The sequence below is a fragment of the Urocampus carinirostris genome, chromosome 3 (assembly GCF_059441175.1).
Source record: "Urocampus carinirostris isolate Australia breed hairy pipefish chromosome 3, RoL_Ucar_1.0, whole genome shotgun sequence".
Classification (NCBI taxonomy): Eukaryota; Metazoa; Chordata; class Actinopteri; order Syngnathiformes; family Syngnathidae; genus Urocampus; species Urocampus carinirostris.
The window spans coordinates 38,776,003-38,797,021 of record NC_142351.1 but is presented as its reverse complement, the minus strand read 5'-3'; the positions used below and the strand labels follow the sequence as shown (position 1 = coordinate 38,797,021).

The 21,019-nt window shown below is 38.5% G+C and overlaps 1 protein-coding gene across 3 annotated transcripts in view; it reads right to left on the bottom strand.

Annotated features, from left to right (window-relative positions):
• Nucleotides 1-21,019, bottom strand: part of agap1 (ArfGAP with GTPase domain, ankyrin repeat and PH domain 1) — a 115,798-nt gene that overhangs the window by 81,201 nt on the left and 13,578 nt on the right. For 2 of the 3 annotated variants that reach the window (XM_088331749.1, XM_088331750.1), the window contains exon 1: nucleotides 9,266-10,888. The exons of the other annotated variant lie outside the window; for it this stretch is intronic. In XM_088331749.1, the coding sequence (XP_088187875.1) occupies nucleotides 9,266-10,322 (1,057 nt within the window). In that variant the 5' untranslated portion in view covers nucleotides 10,323-10,888. Of the gene's footprint in view, nucleotides 1-9,265; nucleotides 10,889-21,019 lie in introns of those variants that run through there. 3 annotated transcript variants of the gene reach the window in all.

Below are 21,019 nucleotides of genomic sequence, written 5' to 3'. Positions count from 1 at the left end.
TAAGTAAACTCTCTGACCTACATATCATTCCTACACCCAACACATCCATCCCCCACCAGCTTTGCACGCACACAGCTGGCACCACACTAGCATTTCTCATTTCATGCCAAATCAAACAAAGCCGCCGTGACACCAGCTAGCTTGTGACTGGTTCCCTATGCAAATGCTGCCAAGGTTATAAAGCAATGACATGTTATAATGTTGCTCCCCCTGCTCCAAATCTCTATTTTTGACTACTAAGGGAAAGTTATCTAATTTCCTGACACATTTGAGACTTATAGTAAGAGCTTTAATCAGCAGGGGGGTTGCCCACCAGGTCGCGCAAGGATGGCAAGGCATGTATGACATAAACATGTTGGGTGGACAAAAACAGACGTTTTAAAATATAACTGCAAAAAGTCTGTTCATTACGGTAGTGCTATTGCAGCTTGAGAGTTAAACTATGTTGCGGGTGTTACTGAATGGATGTTCCGAGTATGCTAATGAAGTACGAAGACGTGAATGGGGGTTAACAGACAGCAGACTGGAACAAGTGTTAATATCTTAACACTGACACTTATATTTTTAATATTGGTGAATATTTAAAACATTTGCATTTACTGTCTTTTTTTCTTTCCAACCCCCTTTTGAGATTACCTTGACTGAAACGTCGTCAATGTGCAGCAACACACACAAGGAAGTAGACAACACCGGAGTCTCACTTCCCCTTTAGTGAACTCCAATTTTCCTGTACTTCAGAGCTTTGCTTCCAAAAGAACGAGTGTCGTGATTGCGTTTATTAAGAAATATTGATTAACGTGATTAAAACAAAAAGCGGATCGTTGTCTATAGATTGTTTATTAACACATATCCCTCCGAACGTTACCAACACTGGATACGACCAATGTAGCTAAACGCTATAATATTTACGACTACAACTAGTTTTCCACAAGTAGGCTTTATATAGTGTGCTGTAGTAGACTAATTGTAAAGCATCCTTATTGTACGTAGTTATTCACTGATCGCTGTAACTAGAGCACTATTGTGAATGAGACCCTGGTGTTATTAGATTTCCCCGTTTAAACAAATGTTTGAACTGAATTTAAAATCTGACTACTACTTGCAAAGTAAGACACACTTCAAACATATTGTGTGGCTATGGGAAACCTACAGAGGAATACCACAATTTTTAGTTATGTGAGTTGTGTTGAACTTCAATTTTTTTTACCCGAAAAGGTTTTAGAGCGCTATCTAAGATTTATTTGAATTCCTAACAAATATTCTTTTTGTCATTTTGCACTCTTAAAAATGTCTTGCGCCAATTTTTAAACTTTTACAGCAGATAAATATCGGCTCCTAACATCGGTTATCCGCCTCCTCTTCATACTAATAATCTGTATCGGCTGTATTTGGGAATTTGACGGATATCTGTATCGCTATATCTGTATCGCTATAAGAATCTGACTCCCGTTCATGTAAAGGTGAACTCGGATTTTCCTATGCTTCTCAGCGCTCCGCTTCCAATAAAACGAGTGTCGCGATCGTAGTCTGTATAACTTGTTTTTTAAGAATAATTGATTGGCGTTATTAAAACAAAAAAGTGATTGTTGTCTATATAATGAGTTTATTAAGACAGACACTCGAACGTCACTAACACTGGAGGCGACCCAATGCAGCTAAACGCTATAATATTCATGACCAGGGGGCCATTTTAGAGTCAGAGCTTTGGGGGTGCTAAGCACCCAGAGTGTCATTTCACTTTCCCTTTACACCACCATCCATATACAAATATCTTTAAGTGATTAAACATATTGATTCAGTCAATTAAATAAATAATGAATAGATGAAAAAAAAGACCTCTGTGTTCTCAAACACAAGATGTTTTACCACCAGGGAAATAAAAAATCAGTATCATAAAAATCAGTATCAATTAATATTTTTCAATAGTTATTGGTTTATACATAATCCGTCAAAATGTGATGATAATGTGGTCAACTGTTGAGAAGGAAATACATAATTGTCAGAATTCATCTTAACCCGTTGCTAGGACTGTATAATGGACTGGAACATTTCAAAGCAGGGGAGTGGTTCTGACACTACGTTGTTCACATTGTTTTGTTTTACTTTTTTCATATTTAAGCTTATCCTATCCTATATTGAGGAAAAGAGATTTAAAAATAATTTAATTTTGGGGTGTGCTTGAGCCCCCCCAAAACAGTCTGGTTACACCAATGTTCACAACCACGACTAGTAGTACACAAGTACGCTTTATATAGAGTATTATGTTAGCAATGAGCGCATGGTCAGGGGCAAAACTGAGAAAATCGAATTCTTTAACCCGCCCAACACAAACAGCTTCTGGGGGCAACAGGATATATGCAGAAACTTGATGCTTATTAACAAATAAGGAAGAGCTATTATATTGCTTTCCATCCATTCACATAAAAACCATACCCATTACTAGGGTAAAGCAAAGAATGAAAATTTGAAAAAACAAATAAGATTTAACCCAGACTAGGCAACCACAACACTGCATACATTCATTAACTTCTAAACTTTGAACTCAGGCCGGGATAAATAAGCGGCAATCTTTCTGATGACAAAATCATTACGCAGAGAATTTTTGAAGACGGATGGACTCACTCAATCAGCAATGGTGGTTAAGGAAGACACTTGTGAAGACTACCCTAAATTACAAAAACAGACCTAAATTTAGAATGGTTTGAAAAAGTTATGTAAAATAAAGTAAAGCTTGCTAAATGGAATTGGTTCACAACAGTAAAATTACAATGTGGCAGCACCCTAACACAAAAGATCGTTTTCATTGAAAGAGATCCTTCCCCAAAGCAAGAATGGTTTGCTCGATATTCATGTGTATATGTGTGTACGTGTGTGTTGCGTAATATTGATTTGATACTTAAAACCCACTGTAAAATGTGGTGACTGGAACTGGAAATTTACTCCTTTCATAAGCGGAATTCTTGTTCGTGTAAACCCATTCGGCTTAACAGATACCTTATGTGCATGCACATTTCTTCTTCTCCTCATTTTTTTATTCATTTGTGCTACAAAGTACATTTGTCCTGTAATACAGAAACTATCACACACAGAAACTCTGAATAACTTGCTATAAAAGAGTCACGTAAACTGGTTGATTTCTTAAGCATTTTCATCTTATTTTCTTATTTTGCAATGTTGTATCTATACATATAGTTTTCATTTGGCAAGTTGATGATTCTGGTAAAGAACCCAAAAGCACAACCTAATAGATCGATTAGAATGTAGAAAATATTATATGTAAAAAAATAAAATAATAATAGTCGGACGCAGAAAAATACAAATGACTGTGAAAGAGACCTTGAGTTTTGCCAAAAGTGAATATGAAATTATGGGTATATGTATTTAACTGCAAAACATAACATAAATTGTAACTAATGATCAGGCCGGTGGGGCAACTAAGGTTGAATTCCATTACTCTCCCTTCACCTCAATTTTACTCCACCATGCATAAAGTGGTGGAGTGAGAGACACAAGACCCTTTTTCACTGCATATGCTTGGGAGCACCCTAAACCTCTCCGTATGCCCCCTCTTTGAATTACCAACAAGCTGGAATCATGGGAGAGACGGAACAAATGATTTGATGCTGCCTTGTGCTACATAATATGTGAACATACATTTTTTCCCAGAGCCAAGTCGGACAAGGGAAAGAGCAGTGGCCCAGGAGATGTCGTTGTCGTAATGATGGGGAGGAGTAACAAGAGTGAAGCGCAGTACTCATCTGGTGGTATCGTTGTTTATTTTACAACTTAAATGCTAAGGTTTGTTGTTTAAAACAATTTCAATGTTACTTTTTTAGGAGGTGAAGTTAAAAAAAAATTTAAAGAGCAAATAAAGAGGAGGAGCAATTGTCACCACTGTTACACACAACAAAGGAAGCTCAAAGTGATGACGTGGAAAGCAGGAAATGCATTCCTAATTCCTAGAGAAATTGTTCCTTTGCCCTCACCAAGAAGTAGAAAGGGGAGAAAAGGATAAACAAGACGAGGGTAGATGAAAGAAGAAGTAATGGGATTAAATCCAAGTGGCTCATTTTTGTAGGGAAAGCTTATTAGCCTCATGTTATGCAATGTGCTATTTTTGAGAGGCCGTTACATCTCTGATGGTCTAATGCTGTTGAGGTAGTTATCACAAATGAAATCACAGAAGGTTGGCTCCCTGATAAATTTGCAGCAGTGCAGCCGCCTTTGGAATATGCAAGAGAAGATGGCAGGGGAGAAGGGAATCCAAGCATCCTTTCATGTTTTTGATCTGTTATGTGTGTGCTGCACATTACTTCTGCATGGCTTTGGATGTAGGTCACAAACACAGACTGACTATACACTCCTTCACACAAGCCCGCGCCTATACTGTATTGACTTTGACCTCTAAGCCAAAAGCTAGCACACGACTGGGGGCACTAATGAGCTGTAACTGCTTGCGACATTATACTACGATAATGTTTTCAAACAGAATATAGTCATTTCATGGATGAGAAGAAGCCTCTCACTTGCTAGGTTTCCTGTCAGTACTTATTGGGTCTGTTGGGAAGATTTTGAGGTCAGGGGTTGACAGAGCTGCATAGGCCAGCAGAGTGACACTCAAGTGTCACATTCTCTCAGTGTGCTGTTTTTTTAATCCGCTTTAGATGTCAACGTAGCGAGTGTGTTTCCCAAAAGCATGAAACCTGCTGGGTTCTGTGACCAAAAGCCCAAGCAGGAAGGTACAAATCATCACATGGAAAGGCAACGAGAATACCTTTGATCGTTTACGTGGGAAGTCTTTCCTCTGAAAAAACATGCAACGCATTTTAAACTCCCTCGAAGGACGGCTTATGTACACCTGAAGATGTCTGGCAACACAAGCAGGGAAGCTCATTATAACAGCCACAGTCAGCACATGGAAAGCCAATGAATGCAACCAGGATGCAAAATACAAAGGAAAATTTAGATTGGCCTAAAACATTAAATAAAAAAATACAGATACTTATTTTACACTGACTTGCTAAAAAAAGTACAGTATAGAGTGATAAATAACTGACAGTCATATTACTAGATGCTAATTTTAAGTGTTCCATTTATTAAAATTCTCATAAAACAACAAAAAAAGCATTTAAGTGCTCAAAAAATCCTGTTAGACAACAAAGTGATAGAGAAGAAGTAAAACAGTTCAATCCAAACGCAAATAAGACAAGCAAGTTGATTAAAGTTGCTGGTTAGTTACATTAAAAAATGGCATGTAGCTGCTAGAATGCACAATGTCACTAGCTTATGCACATATTTTGGGGGAATTTAGTTTTTAATGGACAGAATAGTGATTAGGGATGGTAGTGGGGTAGTTGGCACAGTCTAAATTAGCAAACTACTCACACTTGCACATTGTCCAAAGTAAAAAAACATTAAACTCTCCTGGCACATTGCTAAGTGCCAGACAGCCAATTGACTTAGGGGACAAATGGAATGAATGTCACACAAAATTTATGTTCGTCTGAATTAAAACAGCTCAAGTGTAGTAAGTTAGCTCTATAGTGTTAGCATGTGAACATAAGCCAGTGTCCAACTAACAGCTAACAAAAGTTTGAAAGCAAAGGGACACATTTGAGAAAATGCCTTGTTGATAAAAGCATGGGTTCTCCTGTTTTGACCTCTACGTCCTTCATTTTTGGTTGCAAAATGAAAAATAAGTAGCCGTATCGTGCACAAACTTGACCGCAAGCCTTGAATGGCTCACCTCACCATACTAGTTTTTTTTCGGAAGCCTTTTATGTTCAATTTTTTCTGTCGTCCAAGAAAATAACTCACCTTTGGTGTTTTACGCAGAAAATATTTTGGTCCCGAAAACTGAGAAAATCCCTTGTTTTTATGACACATTGTGATAAAGACGTGGCCAAAAATGTCAAACCTACATTTAGGTATATAGGTCATGACAAATGAATGCACAAACAAAATTGAATGGCACAAACCCCAACATGAGAGAGCTACTTAATAGAAATAAAAAAACAAACCATTGAATAGCAGATAGACCAGTTATTGTAATAAACAGACTTTAAAAATGAAGTCGAGTTTGTAGAGCCTGTTTTTCCAGTTGCACAGCAACAACTACACTGTTATAGTGCTCAACCTAATGAGTAAACAAATATTTTTTATGGTCTACTATGATTCATTGTCATTGTGATCGAGCTGTTTTGGTGGAATATCCCTCTGTAAGGGAATATATTGAGACAGAAAAAGTAAAACAATGGTAAATCAATCAATTCTAAAAAAAACCAGTCACCCCTATGTGAAAACGCAAAGTAATATATTCTATCTATCTATAAGGATGTTGCAATCTCATTGACGTTCTTAACCCACCATAAGCATTTGTTTTTAACAGCAGGGCACACAATATTTGCACTTAAATCATTGTAACTTTGAATGATCCATGGTGTTTGTTAACAGCCTTTGTTGAATTCCCTAAATTGGTTTAAATGAAGGTGAGCTCCACATTTCTCCATTGACAGCCATTAATGACTTCATAATTAATTCATAAATACATCTCTAATTTAGCCTTTTTAGAGAGACGCCATTTTATTGTCTTATACAGCCGTATACATGTCATAAAATGGGCGTATTTTGCAGAAACTTATTTTGCATTGATAAAAGAACCTGACCTTTTAGATTTATATTGCACTTTCTTGTCAGATCAGTTCAGTATATGGATAGATGAAGGAAAATCCCACCCCTTAAAAGTGTGCAAATTAAAACACACTGTGTGTACCAACCATGGCACGTCTTGCAGTTGGGCAAAAATAACTTGCATTTGTAATAAATATTTTGCGTAGGAATTTCCTGTACAATTTCAGTTGAGTTGTACCTTGTTAAAACCAAACACTTGAACCCAACAAAGGTTACTCAGAAGAAATTGAAAGGAAAAAATGTATGCAAGCAATAATCGTTTACAGCAAAAACGTGTACATACGAGACATAAAAGGAATCAGAAAATTATGATGGAACGTTATGGAATGATGTGGGCAATTTTATTCCTTCAAATCAATTGTGTCATTTAAAAAGAAGTTCCTTTTCATCTCATGTTGACCAAAATCAAAGTAACAAATGACGAGGGAATTGACTTTTCAGAAATAACTAAAGAGCTGCATCAGCTGTGCAAGGCTGGCTCTTATTCAATTTAAGGTTCTCCAGTGACTCCATTATATCAAACATAGACTCTGTAAGTTGTTTCCCAATTTAAGTGATGAACATTGCAGCAGGTGCCCTCAAAGTCCTTGTCAAATAACTCATATGTTTTGGTCATGCCCTAAACTGATTGAATATTGGATATTATTTTTGGGGTGCATTTCTGATATTTTTGGAAAACATATCAATCCATCGCTGCACATAGCAATCTTTGCCAGGTTCCCTGACCATCACTTGACAACTGTTATTCCGTGTAATGTTTAGCCTTTGCTTCATTGATAGCCCTTAGGAGGATACTACTTTTGTGGAAATCCTCAGAACCACCAACCTTTAAAACATGGCTACACTATATACTCTTTATTTAAGTTACAACAAATCTCATTTCATCTCAGAGGATGTGGCAGTACTATCTATACTCATTGGGCACCTTTGCTCCACTATTTTGGAATGCTCCCACCTGACAACATAGTATAATAGACCAGGATGTCAGGGTCTGGTCACTGCTAACTTTAAATTGCTTCAGGCGCAGATTCTTAAGAATATTGAATATCGATTGCACATTGGGAATGTTTACCATAAGATTTAACTAACAAAATAAGTATTTTTAAACATCTTGAAAAGTGGGTTGACATTTCTTTTTTGGCAGATGCTACACATTAAACTATATTCATTGCGTTTTCATCCATTTTACTTTGTATAAGTTTAATGTAATAACATCTTTGGATAAGGAAGTAGAAAAATATCTTACACATTTGCAGATGTGTAGGTTTTAAGTTTTTTTGACAAACACTTGGATTTGTTTCAATTGTTTTATGTTTTGGACTGGCGGCACAGCGCATGAGTGGTTAGCGTTTCCGCAACACTGTTCTGAGGTCGTGGGTTTAAATCCAGCTACCAGCCTTCCTGTGCGGAGTTTGCATGTTCTCTCCATGCTTGCGTGGGTTTTCTCCAGGCACTCTGGTTTCCTCCCACATTTCAAAAACATGTATGTCGGGTTAATTGGCCGGTCGAAATTGTCCCTAGGTGTGAATGAGCAAGTGAGTTGTCTGTCAGTGTGTGCCCAGCGACTGGCTGGCAACCGGTTTAGGGTGTCCCCTGCCCACCGCCCGAGGATAGCTGGGTTGGGATCCAGCACCCCCGTGACCTTATTGAGGATAAGCGGTAGAGATAATGGATGGATGGATGGATATTATACATTATTTTGTGCACCATTTTTATCAGTCCAAAACTTCTATATTCAAATATAAGAGGAAATTAAAAATGTGTTTTCAAAAAATCAATTTCATCGATTAAGATCAAAGAATAATCAAACAATTCATTGATTATAAAAAATAATTGTTAGTCGAAGCCCTACATGCAGGGCTCACCTGTCGAAGGTAAAGGCTGTTATGTGTTAGAAGCAACAAGGAAAAAGATACCTTCGCAAAACATCTCGCTCGCCCGTGTTACATGTCGAAGTGTCTTTGGGTAAGACACTGAACCCCTAATACCCCCAAAAAGCAGGTTAGCGCCTTACATGGCTGCAAGGCCGCTATTGGGAAATGTGAAGCACTTTGGGAAGTCATTGACTTGAAAAGCGCTATATAAATGCAGATCATATTATTTCATTTCATTCTTCAAAAGGCGTCTCAACTTGTGAAATATAATTACAAATTTGTAAACCTTTGAGTCTTCAAAAAACATATTGTGTTCACAAAGACAATGTGTTTTTGTATATTATTTGAATCAATAGTATTTTACTTAAATGAATGATGTATTTTTTACACCACTAGAGGTGGTTATATAATATACACTAAGTCTTTTAAGGAAGCCTCTTCTCCCCTTCTGACGTCATCTTTTCCCTTTGTCATTCCAATTTGTTTCCACTTCTGCTCGTTATCGCAACAAAGTCATCTCACTGACAGAGACCCTCTTTAACCTGAGATGTTTTTGTTGGCACCTGGGATATGAACTACTCGTAGTTCCAAGTAATGAAAGACAAACAGCAGCAGCTTGAACCAAACATCACCCTGCCGTCCTAAACAAACACACCCCCAAACATACACACACACACAACTCATACATTATTGCGGTTTACCGTATGTGCTTCCGTTCACACTCTCTGTACTGGACTGCAAAGAAGTTGTTCTACGACGTCTCAAGCGGACCATACTGGGGCTTCCTACGGGTGTCGAGGTGCCAGTCACGTCCCTTCGGTTGAAGATGCCGCTGAAGAAGCGTACCAGCCTCCTATCACTGCAACGTCCTCCACTCCCTCTCCAAAACGGTGGCGCTGGCACATCCTTGTGTGCAGCCAGAACCTGAAGGTCGCTGTTGTCAAGCGTGCGATTCTTAGCGCCGTTCACGCTCTCCCAGCTGTTGAGTTCAAACGCGGGATCCTTCTTGTTTAAGATAGCGCCGACCTCTAACGTCCTACTTTTTTCTAAAGTACGCAAGCGAGGGCGAATTGAGGAGATCTGCCGCGTTTCATCACCGCGGTTGGCGTTAGGTATCGGTTTGTTGTTTTTGTCCTTCATTAGCGCTTGCAAACGTAGCCGCTCGCTGCCCGTCCAGTGCCGGAAGCTGAAGCTGCGGCGTAGCGGGCCAGAGTGTTCCTCATAAGGTAGCGTGGTAGGTGTGGATCCATTCAAGGGTGCATTCCCATTTAATTGTTGTAATGTCCCGCTTTGGTTTAATGAATCAGGGTTCTTCTCCAAACTCTTAGACTTGAAGAGTCTCTTCATTACACCGCTACTCACCACATTTCCATGAGAGCCTCTTCTAGTGGAAACGTTCTCAAGTTTGGGAGAAGGTGGCATCTTCGTCTTCATTTGGACTTGCTGCTTCCGGGTCAGCTTAAGCCTTCCCAACTCCAGCTGCCCAGTGCTATACGTTCTGAAGTTTCTCATGTGGTTTAGCGATTTGAGATCGTCAGACTCGTTCTCCACTTCCTGCACTTGCTCCAGCAGACCAACACGCTGGGCCTCCAGTGAGGTTTGCTGGCCATAGGCCCCAACATTTGCCTTTTGAGTTGTTCTGTCTCCATCCTCCAATATCTCCTTTTTTACCAGGGTGAGGGAGATACGGTATACTGTTTTTTTCTGGGGCGCCCCTTGCTCCATCCCTTCAGTACAGGTCCCATCCAGAAGAAACATGGCTGAAAGTGTTAGTCCTGGCTTAGAAACTTAGCACATCTTTGTTTGCAGATTTTTTTTAAAGTTCCTGTCAGCAGCTCCTTCACAAGTCCCACATGGTTTAGACGTCTCAGCATGTTAAACTAGTTAAACAGCAACAGTCCTGTTCAACAGAACAGATTCCGTCAGCGAGAGGCGCAAAAAAGCTGACAGGAAATACATTCCGCGTTCATCCCCACAGAATTCAGCTGAGCGCGCAAACTCGCCCCCCCCCTCTAAAAAATGAGGGTGGGGGCTTGCAGGTGTCCTCACTGCTATCACTTCATTCGTTGCATGTCCTGCTGTCAAAGCCGCGCAAAGGCTCCACTCGTGTTTACAGCTTCATGTGCAAGCGCCTCGCTTCCATTGAACGCATGCAGTCACCTTTTTCTCTGCAATCGGAGCGCATTTTAGTCCACCGTGTTATTTGTTTCAAAAATATTGATGTCAGGACACGGTCGCAGGGAATCCTTTACAATAGTCCCGGCTCCGTCACCTCCACCGCGCTCTCAGCTGTGCACGCTCGCACTCAAGCAAGCTCAATGACCCGCGTGTGCACAGAAGCGCAAAAACAAAACATGGGACGGAGTTAAATGCATGATTCTGAGTCTAACTTATATTTAGTGTCATACCAGGCCTTTCCATGCAAACTTTTGGTTAAAGGAACAGTGTGTAATATTTGACCACTAGAAGTAGTATTGTCCCGTGCAAAAAAAAAAAAAAAAGACAGTGCTACAAAGCAGAAGGAATTAGACAGGGAGCCAAAGTGATCAAACCGCACCACATTTCTTTTTTTTCAGTCTTTGCAAAGGAATAAAAGGGAAAAACGAAAATAAAAAGGAGAAAAATGACAAAAAATGTATCAAAATCAAAAACATGAGGGAAAAAATATAAAAAGAAAAATGGGAACAAAATGGAAAAGGAAAAATAACTTTTAAAAAGTGGATAAAAAAGAAGCTAGGAAAACCAAAGAAAAGAAATAAGTACAAAATTAAAAGGAAAATTGTAATGACAATAATAAAATCAAGAAACCGTACAGAAAAAAGGAATCATAAACAAAGACAAAATGAAAATACAAAAAAAGAAAAAAAGAAATTAAAAAAAAAACAAAAGCGGCAACAATTATTTTTTAAAAGAAGTAAAAATTAAAGAAAAAAAGACAAAAGAAAAAAAAACGAATGGAAACGAAGAAAAAAGTGAAGAAAGACAAAAATGGGGCACAAAAGAAGAAAATAAGAGAAAAGGAAAGAAAAACAGATAAAAAAAGAAAAACAGAAGAAGCTAGGAAAAAAAGAAGAAAGAAAAGGGAAATGAATAAGGGAGTCCAAAAAAAAGGAAAAGATACAAAGGAAAAAAACAGAAGAAAGAAAAAAGAATAAATAAGAGAAGTAAGAGAACAAACATAAAAAGAGAAAAAAGGGAACAAATATTTCTTTAAAATGGGGGAAAAAAGAAAAGAAAAGTGAAAAAAGTCAGGTTTTGAGGAGTACCCGTAGAAGCAAGATAGCAGACAATAAGGTCAAGTCCCTATAGAGCCTTATGTTATGTAAAATCAATACTGTACAAATTTCTCGTGTTTCCCTTTTGTGGGAGTGTTTAAAAAACTACAAAAATCCCTTCCAGGTTTTACTTTGTACCAAAAGGGGGCGGGGCCTTCTCCCTATTCCTTCTGCCCGTTACGTTTGTCAGGAACGCCCCGGCATCTCAATAAAGATGAACTTGGATTCTGTTTTACCACAAACATGCTGTGCCTGCCGTGAGCATGCTGAGTTGGATGCATAGTTTTGACGAGAAAGAAGGGAGAGTAAGAGGGAATACTCCACTTGAAAACTTAATAAGATATTCTATGTTGCTCTATGAGGTACACGTGCAAAAACAAAGGAAGAAGGGCACTTTTCAAAAAGTCTAATTCATACATAAGGCCAGGGTACATCAGGTAGACTCTTAGAACAGCTCACTAGTGATGGGTAATTGTGATTTTCTAGGAACTTTGAATTCTTACGGGTATAAGAAATTATTGACATGACCATTCTCTTTATATAAATGAAATACTGCCTTTTTACAAGGGGATGAGAGTGTGCGTGCTGGTGGTTTTCTTTTATTATAGTATAAAAATGGTGAAAGTAAGAAAAAGACTATTTCAAATACAGTCCCAATCTTAACCCAAACGCCAACGGTCTTTTGATAACAAATTCAAAATGAAATATGACGTGCACATTTTAATGTCTGCATGGATATTTATTCATAAATGTGTATTACAAAACTAGAATATATTTGTTCCTCTTGCATTGTCAAGGTATCAGATCTAGACTTTGTTTCGGCAGATACAAAAACCAAATCGATCATTTTATTCCTCTTGGCTTGGCAGCTCAGCACCATTTTTTAACAAGCTGAATTTCACTTTATTAGATAGGAAGTGAGCACTCTAAGAACTTGTGTCTTATGTGAAACTGGTTTATTTTTACAGCTCTTTGGCCAGGAATTTAAAGCGCCATTAAGCGTATTAACATATGTCAAGATGGCAAGATGATTCACAGCCTCCCGCTAAATTTACCCACTCATCTTCCACTATGACTTGTTAACTTAACACATGCACACACCTGAAGAGGCAGCAGCATCTTCATCCCCCATGCTGCTACACCCCCTTGAGACAGTAAAAAAATGGGTCAGTCAGTCAGATGTGGGAAGCGGGGGGAGGGCGGTTTGCGAAACATCTCACGATGATAGGAAGAAGCCCGTCAACACCAAAAGCATGCAAATGGGGTGAATGCTAGCTAGCTAGCTAGATAGATACTTTATTCATCCCCGCAGGGAAATTCACATTTCCTGCTATGATAACTGGCTGCCATGGGTGTTAACTGCCCCAGGACAATTGCCCTGAAATTTATTCATCAGCATCTTCAACAGTCTGCTCAATAAAACACTCTCAATGTCAAATTGTGCTTGACAGGTGTGGTTTCATTTTATCAAGAGCTCACCCGTGTTGACATACCTGTGAGCAACAGCGTTCCAGCAATTTAGCGAGTTCCCGCAGCAACAAATCCACCAATATGACAAATACATTAATAATGTGCCTGACCTACTTGTAGTGTTCCACAGCTTCCCACCACCAGAACCCCCCGCAGAGTTCACTGCCTCGGATATTTGACACAGCTTGTATTATCATTTTTTTTTTCGGATACTTGAAATCTTCAAATCATTGTGAAGTTATGTCAATTTCAGTGACCTATTTTTGAAGTAATTTTAGATTTTGTTGTTGAGATACCTTCCCAACTACATCTTTGGAATATTTGACTTTGCCATGTTAAAATGTCACATTCACAACCCACTTGCATAATAAAACAAGTTTATGACTCGTATTTAGTGGTCTTTACTTAGAGAGGGTTAAAGCAACATATCCGTTTAGATTACTTGAAAATTCCAGCATTCTCAGTAAGCAAATACCACTAACTGCTGCCACCTGCTGAGCAACTTCAATACTGCACTCAGTCTGGACCTAAGAATTGACATCCCCAAAACTCAAACCAACGATATATTCTAAAACAAGGATGGGTAACTGTTCGAAGTCACGGGCCAAGGGGCCGATCCTCGAGACCTAGCCATTTTTTTTCAATTTATAGATAAATATACATGATATATCCATCGATCCATCCATTATCTGCACCGCTTATCCTCAGTAGGGTCGCGGGGATGCTGGAGCCCATCACAGCAATCTTCAGGCGGTGGGCAGGGGAAACCCTGAACTGGTTGCTAGCCAGTTGCAGGGCACACAGGGACAGACAATTCGCTCGCTCATTAACACCTAGGGACATTTGGACTGGCCAATTAACGTGACATGAATGTCTTTGGAATGTGGGAGGAAGCCGGAGTGCCCGGAGGAAACCCACGCAAGCACGGGGAGAACAAGCAAACTTCACACAGGAGGTTCGATCTCATGACCTCAGAGCGCTAACCACTGTCCCGCCGTGCTGCCCTACATGATATATTTCTTTTTATTTAAATAGATTAGTTTTATCAAAAAAAAAATTGAAACAGTGACAATGAAATCCTTAAAGGTCCTGTAAAATTCCCAATCCAACCGTTTGGAGAATATTAACGGTTTTGGATTCTTTTGTAAGGTAAGACTCTGAGGTTGTCTCCCAAAGTGAAATAATCACTGCAAATGCTACTAAAATTTAGAAATCTGAGTTGGAACACAGAAATAGAAGGCTTTTATTCTTGCCTGACTTTATATTTATTTTTTGCAATCAAATGCCCGCAGACGAGTGTAGCATGGGCATCTTAGCTGGAAAACAGGTGAGACAATAGATGTCAGCCTTACCTGTTACCTTATCAAATTTGATCACAATCTAAAAAACTAAACATTGTATTTTACACATTTTCCTAATGGTTGGTCTAGGCGTTTCCAAAAGTGGCCATTTGGAGACTGCCAGTCAAGAGCACTTTGTCCTTCATTAGCGCTTGCAAACGTAGAGTTTTGCAACTGTGTACAGTGGGACCTCGCTACTTCGCGCTTCGATGTTCGCGGGTTCAGAGTTCCGAGGCCTGTAATAGTAAAAAAAAAAAAAATAAATAAAAAAATAAAAAATAAAAATTAATAATGAAAAATATTACATTAAAATTTGAAATAACATTGATTTACAAAATTTGAAAACAAAATATTCAATTAGAATTAGTAATTGCATCATTTTACAAAATGTTAAAACAAAAAGAAATCCACGTATACGCTAAGCCATATACCCAAGCTCATTGGCCAGCACTCGCTGAATACTCGACTCCCCATTGGCCCATTCACTACAGTATGCCATGCATATCACGAACGTATACTGTACAGCACAATACAGTACGCTTCTCGCCATAACTGTAGCCTTTGTCTTTTAAAGTTTTGTGAAGTCCTCGTGATGGCTCCTAAACGCTCTTCATCTCTTGGTGCAGCTTGTGAACCAAAGAAAAAGCGAAAGATGCTAACAATTACCGAAAAAGTGAGTTTATTGGACAAATTGAAAGCAGGAAATGGCTACACTAGTGTAGCCTGACAATATCCATTACGCCGCCTCTTGCAACTTCTCCTGCATCATCTGCGCCGTCATCCGAGGAGCAGTAAAGCTCTTCCTGCCCCTGTGCAGTCATTTATCGTTATTACCTCATCGTACTGCACAGGTCTTTTTATCAACTACGCTTAAAAGAACATATTGTAAGAGGTAAGTTAAATTTTGTTTTATTGTTTGATTGTTTAACAAAAATCTCTGTCCCTAACCGTATTCCATATGGTGCACTGTATTCTACTGCATACAGGGGGGTGTACTGCAAAGGTTTTTTTTTTAAGGTGCGCCGCTACTTTGCGGATTTTCACTTATCGCGGGTGGTTTTGGTCCCCATTAAGCGTGATAACCGAGGTCCCACTGTATTTTTATTTTGCAAATTTATGAGACATTTTGAAAGAGTCGTAAATGGTTGACTTCTCTCTCCAGGAGTCCATCAATACTTGTGCACCCATGCGCGTAATAACGCTGCATAAGAATGAATCACGAGATCCGTTGCGCACTTTGATTTTGGGGTCTAATTTGAATACAACGTGAATATCTGCGCAACATGCTGTTCATAATTTAATTTGCTGACCAATGTGTCAATCATCATTCAAATCAGTTACTAATGGCTAAAGATGTACAGACCTAAAGGAAGCCCTTTTATCAAACTAGACCTTATTGGCTAATGCCTTCTGAGGACTGTAAAAAAGCCTGCAGTTGCCCGAGAGTGGTGTCAATCAAAAGGTCAGAGGCTAACAGCGGTATCAAAGATAATTTGACCAGTCTGTTTATTTGCAAACGGAAATAATGTGGCAAAACGAGCAGATTACAACACGAACCCGGACAGAAAACAGGAATGATAACCCAATAGCGTAACGTTACTCACAATTTATTGGGGAGAAGAGGAATGCGCGCACACTCGATCCGGGGATCGATGGTCGCGGAAGTAAATCGAAATCAGAACTTAAGAGTGGTCAAAATCAAACAGATCGGGCCAAAAATAAAACAGGATCAAACACAGGCAAATTCATAAGACTTGGCATATCACACAGAGTTTAACAGGAGTTTCGCAGACGCTCTGACACCAGGCAACTCGCGAGACCGGGTTTAAGTAGTCCGGCAGCATATGTCAATGTGTTTCAGCTGGTGGCAGTGGATGGGGCCAATTTGGGCGCCGTGGCAACGGTGACAGAACCTGGCACCACACAGCAGGGACCAATTGGGCGCCATGGCAACCATGACAGAACGTCCAAGGATGCAGAAATGTTAAGGCAAAATCCTTTTATCTGTCGGCATTATCACGTGTTTTGGAGTAAATATTTTACAGTTAGATTTTCTGGACGGTCCTGGGTGGATGACTCCATTTTTGCAGAATATCAGCTCATCAGCTGACTTCCTTGGGGATTTGTAGGTGAGCCATCAAAGATTTATAGTTTTTGGGTATCTTGTTTCAGACTGATTATGATGTAACTGTGACGAATATATTTTGAAATAGTCAGCACATCTTGAATCACAGGAGTTTAATCTTTCCAATGATATGTGGCATGATGTATTTCTGTGACTTGCGACATTGTACGGACTGGTATTTGTATTATTATAAATGTAGTATTTCTGTCGGGGTTTTTTGTATTCCCATAGAAGGCCTCTTCTGTAGTATTTTGGAAACAAAAAATGTAGTTGTAGTTTGTAGAATTTCTGTTGTATTATTTCTGTAGTAGTGTTTTTGTTTTATAGTATTACTGCAGGGGTATTCTTGTAGTATTTCTGTAATGATATTTCCGGAGTATCTTTGTAGTATTTCCATAGTATAATATTGGTGGAAAATCTGTCATAATATTTATAGAGTAGTATTTTGTACTTTGTATTATAATATTACTGTAGTGGCATTTTTGTCGTATTTAATAGAATAGAATAGAATTTTATTCTATTCTATTATTATTACTGTAGTGACATTTTTGTAGAATTTCCAAAGAAGTATCTTTTAAGTATTTCCACAGTTGTATTTTTATAGTATTTCTGTAGTATATTAGTAGCATTTGCATAGTAGTATTTTTTAAGTAATCTTCTTTAGTATTTTTGTGGTATTTCTGTAATAATTCTGTAGTTATATTTTTATATTATAGTATCAATGTAGTATTATTTTGTTGTATTTCCGGAGTATTGTTTTCTTTTCTAAATGATAGCAAAAATAACACATTAGGTCCCTGTTTTTAAGCACCAAATTTTATACTTATTTTTGAAGCAGTTTTGTAGTATTTCTGTGATAGTACTTTTGGTGTAGACACAAAATACTAGGGCTGCAAATAATGATTATATTAGTAATCGATAAATCTGTCGATTATTCATATGAATAATGGATGAAAAATAGTCCACAACACAACATAATATTCTATAAAACAAAACAATTGAAAAAAACAAGTGTTTGACAAATAACAATAAACGAAAATACACACAAAGGTATGCTCTACACTTGCAAATATGAAAATACATTTTTCCTACCATATTACCACACAAAACAAAAACGAAGAAACCACAATAAATACAAAAATAAAAAATGAAAATGCAGGACAGTGACGTCATGCTCATCCCCGCAGGATTTTATTTTATTTCTGTTCGTCAGTGTAGCATGAAAATGGTAAAAGTAAAACAAGGTAGAACAGTCCAAATACCAGCCCAAACCCCAGGCATAAGGAAAAATTATGAGTTTTTTCGAGCATGTTTAAGAAATGCACGTACTCCCACGTAAAAAAAAATTATGAGCTGACTGAGGCTGCAATGATGAAACAGGCCAGGAGATGACAGCAGAGAGTTCTAAATTACGTACAGCGTCTTTAATAACTTTATTAATTATTCATATAAAAAAACAAAAACAATTATTGTGTGATTTTTTGGGGGGTCAAGATTTTCGTAGTTTTCATAGAAAATGCACGTTTCATAATTTGCTATAAATTGCCAGAATAAACTACAGAAGGTTGTTGGTATTTTGTAGCTCTGTAAGCTTTAAAAGAAAATAAAAACATTTGTACTGGAAATTGATTTTTAAACATTTTTGACGGATCGTGCCTCCAGATTGTTAAATTAAAAAACGGGGGTCTTGGCTCAAAAACCGTTGAGAAAAACTACCCTTACATATTTGCAGCCAATCAAATGGCACAAATAAACAACCTACACACATACTTATAAAGAATATGAGTTAAAATGCTTACTTGGGTAGTGCTCACAATTATTTTCACATACTGAATCAACAAATGCTTCAAAAGCAGCAGCAGCAGCAGCAAAAGCAAACACACAGCGCAACGCTCGCCACCAGATGTCGTTGCTGAATATAAAGGAATGCTTCCTAAAAATAAATAGGAGCTGAACGCCAGCTTGAAGCAAAAAAAAAAGGACGAGGGCACAGGGAGCGTAACCAAGAGGCGCAGACTTAAAAAAAAATGCATTTGAGTTTCTGCAGCGTGGCATGTTTGCAGTACTGTACTATCATAAAAAAACAACACATATCAAAAAACCACTGCAAATTAAATCAAAGTCTCACAAGATTCAGTACATGTGGATTACTTAGATAATGGTTAAATCTAAAAAGCGGAGGACCAGAGAGAACAAATGTGCACGCTTCCACTTAAGTTTCGCGTTTGAAAAGGAAAAAAAAATGTGGTCATTTCATACTCCCAACTATTTTCTTGCAATTCTTGTCTTTTCTGGTCTCCAATTTGTTGGTGGAGGCGTGGCTCCAAGGATAACGTTTCAAATTGCTTCTTACAACAACTAGCAAAGACTCCTCTGATGGTCATATATAGAAAATTACATGGGACACGTTTTTTCTTTTTACATAGTTTATGTACATGTATGTAGCTATTCCTCCCAAAGAAATAATTTTAAAAAAACACATTCATTTGTGTTTTAAACGCTTAAAATCAATGTATAAAACAAATTTATTATCTTAGGGACTAACGTCAAGAAAGACACATCGAGAAAATGGTGAAGCTGTTCAGGATACCCAGCTCTTTCAGGAAGTCGCCGAAGCAGTTCCGGGAGTAGAGAAACAGGACATTCTGGAAGTTTTTCGTGATGGAAGGCCGAGGAATGATGGTAAACCCAGGATTGTGAAGATCCGATTCCGGAATACAAGGTCAAGGCTGGCGTTTCTCCGTGGATTCAATCGGGTGAAAAGTACCTTTCCGACGTTGTCTTCTAGATTTGTTCGTCCAGATATGACACCAAAAGAAAGGGAACGCGACAGGGAACTACAGGACGTACTTAAGCGCCGTCGGGACGAAAGTGAAGTAAACATTATTATACGGGACGGAAAAATTATTGTCAAGCCGAGAAATGCCTAAGGTCGCCTTTATTGAACAGCCCCTTGATTCATCTCATTAATGCCCAATGTTTGACTTCTAAGGCAGATGACTTATTCTCGTACATCAATTTCTACACCCCTGATATTTTGGCAATTACAGAAACTTGGTACTCCGCTGGTGACACAGGGCCAACTATAGCGAAATATCATACCATTAGAACTGACGGAAAAAATGCTCAACCTGGAGGAGTTTTGCTCATGATTTCTCATGGTATATCTGTGTTTTCTGTCTCTAATTATCAATTTGATAGAATTGAGTTATTGAGTTGTGATATTCTTATTTTTGGGGTGAAGCTGAGAATAGTGCTTGTATATCGCTCTGGTCTGAGCTCTTTTCAGGCCAACGTCGCTATGTTCGAACATCTGAATTCTATTTTTGATACGAAATTGCAAATTCTACTTTTGGGTGATTTTAACTTTCCTGACCTTCACCACAGTTTTCTTCAAAATTCTGATACTAATCTAACTTCAATGTTCAAAAACTTGGTTTCAAATGCAGGTTTGTTTCAGCATGTCGATAAACCAACCAGGGGGTCCAACGTATTAGACCTTTGGTTTTCTACTGACATATATCTGATTAAAAACATTGACGTTGGGCCGAGTTTCTCTACCAGTGATCACGATTCTGTTACTTTCCAACTTAACCTGGCTCTTAAAAAAGACACCACTGCTCAGAATTACATACATTTTAAAGACTGTGATCTACATGGCAAGAGATACTTTCTGTCCAGTGTCAACTGGTATCTCTTATTTGATAATTGTGGGAATATTGAAGAAATGTGGGCAATATTTAAATCTGTTGTTTACACTTTGATTTCTGTATACCTACCCTCAGTTGCTGTTACACCTCACATCAACCGGGATATAGCTGAATTGCAAAGGCGAAAGCAGTTTATTCACAAGCTTTATAAACGTGATCACTTGGCATACTTGGAAAGTTATCAAGATGCTTCAAGGGAACTGCGGAGGGCCATCAGGCAGGAAAGGGTGGCTGAGGAAAATAAAGTTTTAGAGGCTAATAATACTCGTCAATTCTTTTCATACATCAACCGTAAACTAATTTCTAGGGCATCTATTCCCAACCTGAAGGCATCTGACGGTACCGTTGCTACAGATAATGCTGATAATGTCCGTATATTAAATGATCAGTATGCCAGTGTTTTTGGTCGTGACAATGGTGTTTCACCCGACTTTCCCAGCAGAACTTCAGCTGTTCTGAATTCTGTGGAACTTTCAAAGGAGTTAATTCATAAATACTTGATAAAACTTCCCAGCAAATTTTCAGCCGGCCCTGA